At 39.9% G+C, this 13,194-nt stretch overlaps 1 protein-coding gene across 3 annotated transcripts in view; it reads right to left on the bottom strand.

Moving 5' to 3' along the window:
- LOC110983591 (NALCN channel auxiliary factor 1-like) overlaps positions 1–13,194 on the bottom strand; it is a 39,026-nt gene that overhangs the window by 13,597 nt on the left and 12,235 nt on the right. Inside the window, exon 1 of one of the 3 annotated variants that reach the window (XM_087145681.1) lies at positions 7,081–7,158. The exons of the other annotated variants lie outside the window; for them this stretch is intronic. Within the exon in view, the coding sequence (XP_087001807.1) occupies positions 7,081–7,125 (45 nt within the window). The 5' untranslated portion in view covers positions 7,126–7,158. Of the gene's footprint in view, positions 1–7,080; positions 7,159–13,194 lie in introns of those variants that run through there. 3 annotated transcript variants of the gene reach the window in all.

The following is a 13,194-nucleotide window of genomic DNA, read 5'->3' as shown; positions in this document are numbered from 1 at the left end:
GGTGTTCATCCACACACTCCCCAAATACCATTTTTTTTTTCTCATCCGACACTCACCGTTTCACTTGTTCCTCAATATTCTTTCACCATTCTTCATCCCTTCATTGAACTCCTCTCTTCTGTTTCCCCAGGGCGTATATATTCTATCCTTGCCTGTATCCTTACCCACCCCAATCACTTTCCCAACGTCACCCTTGGCTGTAAGCATTCCAGGTTTTTTTTACCCCTCCCCCCAGAAAAAAAGCCCGAACCTCTCCATAACCAAGGGAACAGCCGCCAGAGCTGTCCATTCAAGGTCCATTCAAGAAAACTGCACTGCCGTTTGCATTCAAGGAGGAAAAAAAAATTGCGCTTTATATAATCGGCAGTCTGTATCCACAGTAAGCCAGTTTTGCCTGTGTCTATCAGAGGTTTGTTACAAATACAAAAAGATAATAAGAAACCTAATACAGCATCATGATAAAACCGGGCGTAAATGTCACCAAAATGGACTGATCCACTAGGTACAAAGGGGTGGGTAAGGTATGAAAGGACTGAAGGGGCTAAGTAAGGGTGACTTGTCAAGTAACAAAAAAGTGCATTGGAACCCTGAACAAGTTGATAATCAGCAAAAAGGATAAACAAAATGACAAAAAACAGCATCAAATATAGAAAATCAGAAATTGAATTTTAATGAAGAACTACAGTACTAGAGCCAGATCAACCAAGCAGGCCCACTAAAGGTGTTGTATTACATGTACACTGAATGTACATGTAGTTGTTTAGAGTTACGAGCATCTGTTACCCGATGACCAGAAAAGGTGAATTAAAAAAATTAATTTGTCTTTTTTATTTGTAATTTGAATTTTGAAGGAAGAAAGAAATTGACAAATGTGGGTTTTGAACCTAAATCCTTGGGCTGTATTACCCTTGAGCTATACTTGTAATCCTCTATTCTGTAGGTATCCAGCATAACATGTACGTATCACGGGAATTTCACTGAATCTACCAATGTCCTGAAGGTGCCTTTAGGAAATGTAATTCCCATGTTCTCTACAAAATTCAATTTGGAAAGGAAATTTAAAATATGCACCTTAGAAATGGTGAGCATCAAGAAATTCATTTTGGAACAAAAGAAAAGGTAGACGTAGGGAGACCTTTACATGGCTTGATTTGACTCCATACACCGCGTCATTTCCAAGCAGCCTGCCCAACCTGATTCACACCCTATTGCTGCCATAACCTCCCCCTACTTCAATTAATTTCTCATTTCTCCAGCCAGTTCAGCAGAACTTCTACCCATGACTTCCCAAGCATATCGCCATTACTTCATGATACACCAGTCGCTCAATGCAGTCAGTATGGAAATATAGAAACACCATGATTTATTGTGACTTGTCAGACTTTGATAGGTACACTAGTACCAGTAGAACTCTCTACTTAAGGAGCAGTTTCTGAATCTTCAAATTAATTTCTGAAATCAGCTCAAACAGTAGGTTTTTTGGTTTAGAAGTGTTTTACAGCTCAAAAATCTAAGAATTTATGACAATTTATAAAAAAACTTTATCTAAGATGTCAGACCAACCTAACAGTAACTCGTGACCAGACTAAACTTTCATCTCAAAACAGCCATGTCTCAAAACAAGTGTTACATGACGTGCACTCAAACTCATATACATTGCACCTGTAGGTGTTCTGTGGGAATAACGTATGCATTGAAATATGGATGTTCTGGGGAAAAGGTTATATGGACCAATCTCTGTTGCCAACTTTCCTAATAAAAGACACTGTCCCCTCAAAGTGGTGAAGGCCTACCCACCCACTGAACCCATTACACATACAGATCCACTTCATTAAGTCTCCTTCAACTTTGGCATCGAATTCCCACAGAAGTCTATTTGCCTACAGTTGGCTGGTTTGAAACAATTCCTCACAAATCTGGTATGCATACCATACTTTGATGAGGTGACCAGAGTGATTGCGAACATGTCAGAAGACCAACTGTCACATGGGTGACAGTCCAAATAATGCCAGTCAATATTCACCTGTGTTCAAACTGTGAGAGAGAATATTTATTGCTGCCCAATCCCGGCCCCAAAAATTGTGTTCTATTCCCCGTAGTGTCTGACCAGGATACTGGGCCAGCCAATATCCTTTAAAAAACAACAACCCCCCTCCCAAAAAAGGAATTTCCATGTTTGTAGGAGTATTATCCACAGGAAGTGAACTCAACATGGCTACGTTTTGGCAGATCAGGACACAGATTCTTGAAATCCGGAGTAAAAGTAATCGGCACTGAAATATTCAAAAGCAGTGTACGAATGCATTGTCTGGATGCAAGAACAGGATCATGCTGCTTAAAGTTCACGATCTGGAGAAGTCACAGATTTTCCAGAAAGCTTACACTGGGTTGAACATTTAAGAATATAAGTGACTGAATGTCAAGAGCAAGGAAATTTATGCACAGCAAGTTGAAAGTGTAAATTCCATCAGCTGCAAGCAGAATTTGGAGTCATACTTCAACAAGGTGGTACTGCTACCCCGTACGTGCACAGTGTACAGGAAGGGAAATCCTCCCTTTTGGAGTTTTCAAGGCTCTTCTACATGCACTTCAACCCTTCTCCTGGTAATGAACAAACCAGCCCTCTCCTTAATTATGAAAATTTCATGCTGAATGCTACCCAGCTGTCCAACACATCACATAAGTAACCATCCAGGTTAGGTTACCACATCAATAATTGATATGTGCAACATCACGGCGTCAGACCACAATAGGAATCAACCAGAACTATGAACAGTGTATTTACATGTATACTGGGCTCATCAATGGTGTTGCAGAGCACAATTTAACTGTTTATGATTTGAATGAGTCTGAAGATGTGGAATTGGAGGAGGTGACAAGCTCAAGTTATTTTCGAGGACTAAGGAACCAGAGAAATAACATCGCATACACCGATGCCTTCTGCATCATCCGATGTGATCTACCTATTTTTTGAAGACATAACTTCTTCTGAAGATGATCACTGAAAACTGTCTGAAACACTGTGCTTGATGGCTATGCACTAACAGGCCCTTTAGTATGTATGTATTCTAACTACATGTAGGTAAAGATAATTACACACCATTCTACATTTTGGCTGCATGTTTACATGTATGCATAAAAATGGAGTAAGTCTCAAAATGGATTACATTAACAATCAACCAACAATTTTACTCACTTGTGATAAAACTACATGAATCTTGTGTTGACTTCATATGAATGATTAAATTTGATACCAGTGAATATCTCATTTATTCATGGAAGTCGGTAACTACTGGCATGGAACTATATATCTGTGGTTCCACACAAGTGCAATGAAAAAAAACCAAAAAATCTCAGACGATCCCCATACACATATCCATAACTAAAATCAGCAACTATGGAATGCAGCATTCCAACTCATTCCAACATAAAACTACTGTCTGAGCTGGCTGGCTGGCTGGCGGCTGTGATGTAGGGCCTACAGAATAAAACTGGCCTAGATTTAGAGCATCTAGCTTGGCATGATGTTAACCTCCTCTGCCCTTTCACACCCTTCTGCTACTAGTATATATTGCTCATATACAGCATTCACATACAACATAAACATACCATGCCAGCTATAATGGCATATTACCATAAATTGGCAGTGCATAACAGCGGTGCACCCATCTCCTTCAACCTCCACTGGCTCGACCAAGCCTTCCGTTCGCATTTCATTAATTGAATTTTCAAATTAAATTTGACCATTTTTTTTCAGCTCAAGGTGAAATGATCAGGGTTTAATAAGGGTTAAGGGGATGGCGGTGGACATTTTAAAGGTAATTACAACTGGGCGACTGAAATGCACGATGGGTGAGTGTTTAAAGGGGCAAACCTATCCCTCACAGAACTGTGTCATTATGGTAAACAAAATTAAGGTATATATTGGGTACCTGCAATGCAAAAGAGACATATATGTACATGTACACTGTACCGGTACAGCAGCTACTACTAGAAATGTGTCAAAATCATCAGTAATATAAAGGTAACGTTCCTGGAATACTTCAATTAAAGGGGCAAACCAGCAGAGCTCAGAGTAAAAAAAAACAGAGGGTGGGACTCAAACCACCAATCTCCTAAATGCATACATGTACATGTACGTACCACTTCAGTGTTCAACTTAAAAATTCAAATCACGTTTTTGCTATCTGCGTTTTGGAATTGATCTGAGAAACATATGCTGAGTTTCATGTCAGTCTGGCGTCTTCATGAGCTGTACATGTGTGTTCATTTACCAGTACTAGGGTACGTCACCTGTCCTTCATAATCAATGCTGAACATGGAGATGCAGTGTACATGTATATCAATGGTGGAAATGAAAGATGACTGCAGTACATTTTTTACACTCCAATTCACTTAAAATGTCAACAACCCAACACATTCCATTTATTTTGCCATCAACAGCCCTGACACTGTTTCTTTAAGGCTTTCACTGTGACAGTGTGTTTGCAGAACTTTCAATTTTTTAAAGGACACAGTTCATCTTACACGCTGGGTACTGCATTTAATGCCGGGAAAAATGCCAAGAACTAGTTGGTCTGCCAGCTCCAGAAGAATGGCCTAAAATATGTCTGGAAAAACATACAGGGATAGAGTTGGGGCCAGGTTTGTTTACATGAAAGGGATCTGGTATTAAAATATACTTTGGTGTCTGATGTTAGGGTAAGGATTATGCACTTATAAATGGGGACAACTCTCAAGGATGTACTTTTGATGAAAAGGAATGGAAAAAAAAAGGTAACACAAAGACTTAGATTTGCAAACTGATTCAAGCCATAATTCATGCATACATATGTGCATGTAGCTTTATCAAACATTGTACCGATACGCACTGTTGGTTTACTCAGATAGATGTAGATGCTGTGTTCAACAGCATTACAAATGTTGGGGAATAGAATACGCAATACATCTCAAAGTGTTTGTGTGATGCAAATAAAATGGCAGCAAGAGAGGGAATTGCAAAAGAAAAAAATTGATTGTCCAACCTACTGGTGGTAGCCTCCTAGACATTTGATAGGCATCTGATCTAATACATGTATACACCTTCTATAACCAACCACAATCCAACATCCTGCATATGTAGCTGAAACAAAATGGCTACTCCAAGTTCCAGAGTAAAGACAGCAGGCAGGTAACTCTCTTAACAGACAACACTATCTGGCTTAAAGTAATGTCCGATTTTTTTTTGTCACATAGACATTACATGTACCGGTACACGTACAAGCCTACACACAGTAAACAGCTTTCTTAACAAAGCTATATGTACCCCCAGTATTCAGAAAATCAATGGTACAATTTAATTTTTGGAAATGGTTTTATTCTTCACAACTTCACCAGCAAACAATGTTCTTTTTTAAAACAATTTCCTCCCTTGGAAGGTTGAGAAGTTGACAGTGACCTTTGCATAACACACTATGACCAAGTAATTACTGTCAGTCGAGACAGTCCATGCATATCCTACACTGCTGGTTATTTCATAAAGCAGTTTTTTTTTACCTAGGTGCTATTAGGACTGTTCATGCTTAGGACTAATGAATCTGGTACACGGTTGGACACCATGTCTGCAAATGACTGGATGAATACTTGTCAGATGGAGCACTAGGCAGACTGGCAGGGCGTCTTTGCTGTATGGGAGCCATAGCGTGAGACTGGCCAACACATGTTGACCAGTTCAGCTGCTGTGACAAGGTTTAATGCTGGTCATTACACATGGAAGGGTACATGTACCTCGGTAGGGGTCTCCGATTAATGGACCAAGTAGCCAAGGTATGGCCCACAAATGTTGACCAGTGACCTGAAACTGCAAAGAGATACCAGCAGGGGTTGCAATCCTACAGATGAAATGCCTTAAGTATGCCAACAAATTATTGTAGTCCATACTCCCACTCGCTGAGTGAGAAAGGAGAATGTGTAAATTTAATGGCAAGTTGTGAGATAAATTCATCCATGTGAAATTAGATGTACCTCTTGCGAGTCAGGCAGTCTTACAGTTTGATTTGATCTAAGGTATGAGCAACTCCTATGACATTCAACGAAGAAACTATCTGTATCCAATATCTTCCAATTTTGGAACACAGGAAGTACAAAGAAGTACCATGAAAGAAGACAGACATTTGTACAAGTACTGCTACTTGTAAAAATACACAAATGTGCTGAAGCACTCGAGGGATGTAGTTTTGCTTCGGCTGTATACTGGTATGATTTTTTGCATTTTCCCCACATAATTACATCAAACGTGCAGCATACTCTCTCCATCATTTACGGGTCTGTACATGTATAGACCTCCCTTTCTTCAATAAAAAAAAGCCTGATGTCATTGATTGGTGACTTACTAATTATTCGCAAGTGCATAATTGTCCATAGAAACCTCAAAGCGTGAAATGTGCACTGGATCAGGGACGTTGGTTGGTAGCCAGTGATTACCGGCGTCCGTTGTGCCCATGCAAATCATTCCAGCAATGGATTCTATGACACTACTCATGCTGCGACTGATTAGGTTTGTCTGAACAGAGACCTGATCAATCACACACCAACCAATGTCCACACATGACACATGCATGACTGGCTCTAATAACTGCACTGTCATTAGTAGGCCTACAAACAAGACAGCAATGCCATCCTGACAAAAGAAGCCTCAAATGCCTATCCAAACATTTCCGACTGGGCTTTTTTATGCTGAGTAGCGTAACGTGTCAGATCGTAGCATGAAAGAAAGAGCAGTTTTATCAAGTTACGGTAAAAACCGGTAACCTGTTGCATAAAATTTGAATGCCAACATTTAAGCTTTTGAATTAACATGCAGAAAAATATTGGTCTTATATCAGTTTTTTTCCAGATAAATGTACATGTATGCATCACTTAAATAGCTCTTTCAGTGTACCAGTAAAGTAATATGGCATTGTGTTTAGTCTATACATGATGCTAACGCTATTAATTTAAAGAGCTTCTCATTGTAGCAAGCTCACATATCTCAGGAACCTCACACAATATTATGTACCCATGGTTAAATACCCTCACCCAAACTGTGCTTCATTAACCCACCTGAAGTCTAAACAACAAATTCCGCATACAATATGAACAAACCATTGTCCATTCATGCAGGATGACCAAAACACCCACTTCTACAATCAACACCAAGTGCTGCTGAAAACTCCAAAGGCGTAGTGCACCCATCCACATAGAGGTACATGTACATGTATACAGGTGCATGCTACATGGGCGTAGTGCACCCATCCACATAGAGGTACATGTACATGTATACAGGTGCATGCTACATGGGCGTAGTGCACCCATCCACATAGAGGTACATTTTGTACATATACATGTATACAGGTGCATGCTACATGTAAGTAGGGTGTCTATGAAGATACTCATTGACTGATGTCATGGTCTGGTGAGTCAGTAATTGGCTGATGTAATACTGACCAGTTGTACAATGGCAATCACCAGGACCTACATGTACACCAAGAATCACTGGACTGTGACAAAATGAAAACCAACACTAAGGTCAGTTGAGAGCTATGTTCAGTCAGATAACTGCCCTTAAAGAACACCTCTAAGGAAAACATGTTTTCTCTGGTCAAATAAATATGGAAGCATCCAAATCGAACGCAGTGTACATGTAATTTGTCTTCAGAGCTCAATTACCGTATAACAAGCTAAAAAAGTTTTTTTTTCTGTTCATGCCAAGATGTAAATTCTGAATGTAGATTGTGCCATTCGGTGAAAACAGAGAAAACAAGGGGAACCCTCCCCATGTGTTTGTTGTGGATAAACCCGTCTCCATTAATCTCTGGGAACAGCAAAATTTCAGCTTTGTTGGTGTGCACTTCTAACCATCTCACTTTTACCTTAGTAGGCACATGGAAGCTGATTTTTGAGGGAGTTGTATGTACATAGCAATCTACAGATACTCTGTCACTGACACTTAGTGAAAAGTAATTCCATATGTTTGATTATTCCTTATTTTGATAGGGAGATTTGAATTCCTTCGAGCATGTCCTTTTTTCTGGTCGTGAGTAGAACTGAATTTTTTTTTAACAAAATGCACGTGTATTAACTGCAAACTTATGATGGACTTTGTCGTCTGGTGACTGATATTTTCCCGTTCATTCTAACCTTACAATATGTATGTTATGAGGAAACCATTCTAGTCCACTCAAACAAAGGTGACAAAATTCGACAGGATAGAAACGCTTACATGTATGTCCAGTTCAGCTTATAAATTTAGCTTTGTTTATCCATTTCAAATACATATGTTCAGCCTAAATGACTAAAAAAACAAACAATGAATCAGCCCAAGAAACCCTGGCATGCATAAATTGATTGTCCATGCAGTATCAACGGTACACCTTGTGAAATATGTATAATCTGTATTCTAACAGCCAACAGAGAGAGCAAGAGAACCGGCCAATATTTAATTGGTCCGTGTAGCTCAAACTGTTCAGATACGTACGGTACATGTACCTTTATCAACATGACCGAGTCAGAAACACTGACGCACTGTACATTGTAGTAGGGAAGTGCTCAGTATTCCTTCAATCAAGCACACTCACACATAACAGTTCACTATGCGCAAGAAACAAATGAAATTGCCACTCGTCAATCTCAGGGCTCTACTAATCTATCGTGTGTGCGCCAACGTGTACCCAGCAATGGCCTTTTCATTACACGTCATGCCCCTGGGTACGCAGGGGTATTTCAAACAGTGTGTGTGTGTGTGTATGTAGAGTGGGAGGGGGGGTATTCCAGTGCAACGCAGGAAGGCAAGCAGTTACATGAAAACATGCAGACGTACAGTGATGTGGCACATTTTTGATTACACATGGACACCAGTGCACGGTGTGTACGGATGGGCCTGCACTCACCGCAGGGTACCAAATGCATGTATCAAGACAAATAGTGTACATGGGATGTCTGTTGGAAACATGCACTGAGACAGGCAGTTTTTTTTTGTAATCTCACACATACATGTGGTTAATTCCAGAAATTAGGGGTCCAATTTTTTTTGTGTCCCTGTCACATCTGACATATGATTTTGTAAGTTCAGAACACATTTTCTAATTTCCAAGAGTGATGAATTAATGCAAATTACCTGCCAAACAAATATAGTAATAGTTTGAAATCAATTTCAGTGACATTTCTCTGTCAAATAACAAAGGTCAGATGTAAGAGGGACACAAAAATGTCACTTTTGGTCCCCCAATTTTTGGAATTACCCATGCAGCAATCAAGTCACAAATCAGCCTTCAATTAATTTATGCAAATTAGAAGAGTGGAAACACATCGTGTAAATGAACTTCCATAAAGACCTCTATCACGGGACTGTCATCTGGCTTTGCTACCAAACTGAAGCCAGAAGACAAAAATAGGCCTAAGTCCTTATTTTCAACCAAAGTGAATAAAAGAAGTCTTCTCATTTCTGCTTGAATCAATGGGCAACATCTTTCCATTTTGTAACAATTTTGTTACACAAGTCAGTGCAAAAGACGCATCCTGGACCAGTTCTGCCTCTATGTTGTTCTAATCCAATTGAAATCAATCTCCTATAATCTAATTTTAGAGTGTACTCAGTCCTTTTTAATGCCAGTTGGAAAATTGGTAATGAAATACGCTTAATGTAAATTGAATATATGAGGTTTTCGTTGCCAGGTTTATGAAAACGTCACATTACCTAGGACATCACTTAGCAATCTGGGATCCACAGTCACACCATAAGCAAACAAATCATTCATGGTTAGCTATGCTACATATGTTCCAGCAGCAATTGCCCCATGACCACCGTGCACATAGGTAATGCTGATTTGCTTGCATTCACACTACATACGACTTGAGAACACTGAATTAGTTTTTCATTAACCCTAACCCCCTAGGCTCCTACATTAGAAAGCATACTGAACCTCACAAAATCAAACAGGTACAGTACATGTACATGTAAGTACTTGTCTTGTATTTGTACCTGCAGGTCACTGTACCAAACCTGATAAACTCGAACAGAATGGAGTTTGAGTGATATGGTATGGATGGGTCTATGCAGTATAGGATGACTTGCACTGAACAGTATCAAACCTGACCAAATCAAGCATAATCCACCAATTGGTACAGCAAGCTGAACACTGCACACAATGAACCCTGTGTGTCCCAACTCACACAGAATCCAACACCATCTCCCTGGGCCTTTCATCCCAAGTCTCACAAAATTCAACAAGACGTTCATCAGATACGGTACCAAACCTGCCAAAACCTCATAAAATCTGCTGTTGGAGTGTGGCAGGTTTGGAATTACCCCCTGCCAATAGACGGGTGCATAGAAATGCTCTTGTCATATCTCGTACACTTATCAATTCCTTCAGTAGAGTCGACACCAACACTCAGTCAAGCCCTGTACTAACATAATTAATATCAAGCCCTAAATTGTTTCTAAATGTCTCATCAAGTACTGGCTGGTTTTCCTCCCTTTCAAGTAGCTTTGCGTTTTATTTCATGTCCTGGGAAAGTTAACACCAGAATGATGAGATCATGTGATGGCAAACGATTTCTACCGTACAGTTTGCAGTTTTGGATGTGGAACAAGCGTCAGTTAGAAAGATCAGGCATACCAGCACATATTATTGTGTACTCCACCACGTAATAGAAGCACTAAAACACATACATGTATTTGACAAACATGTCCAAGAAGGTAGAGGAATGGGATAAGGGTCAAACATGAGGCTAGGAGTGAGAGATAAGGACAAGGCGAGGGACACGAATAAGGAGATTGTCCAAAAACATCGCATCGTTCATGTAACTGATCTCACAACCATTTCCTTAACCTCATTTTAAAGCCTCACCTAGAGAGGTATCATACTGGTAGCCCTGGAATAACACTTTCAGAGTGCCTACATCCCAGGGCGACTGCTGAATGTACAAAATATACCAACAAGTTATATCGTTGTGTGCCTGGAAGAAGGGCGTAAGTGCTTATGCCCTTTTGTCGCGAAGCATTATCAATGCAAGAACAAAATTTTCCAGGATAAAGGACACATGAAATATAACAATTTCTTTGCAAGAAGTTTTAAAAAGTTTTTCCTGAGTCATTCAGTAAGTTTTTGAAAAGTTGCTTTTTGTACAGCCTATGTTGATTTTGGAGTGAATTTACAATGTATGTGTTTTTACTAAATAAAGAGAGTGCGTTTCTTACGCCCTTTGCCAGGAACATTTTTTCTTTTCCAGGCACACAAAGACATACATGTACAGCACTGGTACCGGTACCAACAGAAAGAAAACCAAAAGTACAACTTGGGGTCTTATACATGTAAATGTAACTCACTCAAACCTGCCATTAGTGGTGGGGAAGGGGTGGTGAAAGAGGGTGAGGACAGCCAAGTGCATTATTGATGGTTTCTTGGCTGCTATGGCATAACAGGTTGGATGGACGCATCTTGTGCATCTTGAACAATGTTCAAAAGACTTAGAGATCCAAACGAGTTTGCTACTGAGTCACAGGTGGATTGCACTCTCTACTACCCAGAGCTTGTAAGGAAAATACACCTGCCACTTAGGATTCCAATTTGGACTAATTGGTTGATAAAGCTACAGTGTACATGTACATGTACAAATCCTAACACATCCACGTACCACAGACCTGGATTAATCAAATACCATGCAACATGGAGCTATTAAATGCATACACAAACGTGAAAGCAGGTCGAATGACTGACGTCATTGAATGATTGCATCCACAGGTACTAGTACATGAACCAGAACACGTACTGGGTACTGGTATGAGCAACAAACAATCAAAAGGGATACTCGTTTTAATTTGACAGGCTTTACCAGCCAAGCCTTGAAAGACGAACCAAAAAGGACACATCAGGAGGTAATTTCCTTGAAATACAGGCGGCCTATACGTACTTTCCATGATTTTCTACACTGTAAAAATTCTTTTAAGACCTCCAGAAGATTTCTTCATCAAGTCACAGAGCAAATCAGACTACTCATTCATTAATCATTAAAAACCGATCCAAAATGAATCAGCAATGGAACTGACTAATGACAGCAGCATGATCACTAACATCATCACTGAAAAGGGCCTACATGTACATGTTATAGAAACAGAAATTGTTTAAAACCTTTGAAAAGGTGGGAGTCTTCCCCTTCAAAATCTCAGTGTTCATGCAGTTCTTTTACCAGGATGCCACAAAGACATTGTTTCAAGATCCCAAATGAACATAACATAATTCCTTGCGACTGACTCGTTTCCAACAGTCATAAATATAGATGGAGAATGTAAGGAATGCCAGCTCCACCAAAAATACATTCTGCATAAACATGGAGCACTACTTGGTAGTCTTGGCATCAGACTGGCTGGAAGAGTGTTATTTCATCAGTCTTATCAATTACATATCAACAAAAAAAACCATTATTCAGGCAAAGTGACATGTACACAGAGATCTCATTGATCGCACAGTAATCCACAGTGATCAACCATCCACAGTGATAAAGGTCTCACATGCAGCACTGTTACTCAAACTTCTTTCTACCTACATGTTTGTACATGTATATGTTGCAAGTTGCAAGACATAGTTTGGTAACCCACAACTTGCAGGACTCGTAAATGTACTCAATCAGAGAAATATTTTCCTATATTGGTACACACAAAGGCTTGCATGTACTGTACATGGTAGTATCAACCGAGTATCCTCAAATAGTACAGTACTTAAAGACCAATAGATTGTGCAACATAATTTCTACCTGCATAGAAGTCCTTGACATGAAGTTATAAACTTTCACCTGAGTACCGTATAGAAATGCAGGTACAGGTGAGCAGGTACACATGTAGTAAAGGTGTACATGTATACCGTACATTAATGGGCAAACAGGTACATGTGCGGGTAGTTACAAGTAAACAGGTATGGTACATGTAGTTACAGGTAAGCAGGTGCATGTACCATACTGGTAGTCACAGGTACCAGTACCAGAATGCAGGTACCATACCAGTAATCACAGGTATCAGAATGCAGGTACCATACCAGTAGTCACAGGTACCATACCAGCAGTCACAGGTACCAGAACGCAGACCATAGGTACCAGAATGCAGGTACCATACCAGAATGCAGGTACTATACCATGTATAGTAGTTACTAGTGAGTAGGCGCCTGTACATTATGTAGTAAG

Source organism: Acanthaster planci, linkage group LG14 (genome assembly GCF_054643075.1).
Source record: "Acanthaster planci isolate LZ-2023a linkage group LG14, COTS_SCS, whole genome shotgun sequence".
Taxonomy (NCBI): domain Eukaryota; kingdom Metazoa; phylum Echinodermata; class Asteroidea; order Valvatida; family Acanthasteridae; genus Acanthaster; species Acanthaster planci.
The sequence above is the reverse complement of the archived record's forward strand: the minus strand, read 5'-3'. Positions and strand labels throughout refer to the sequence as shown.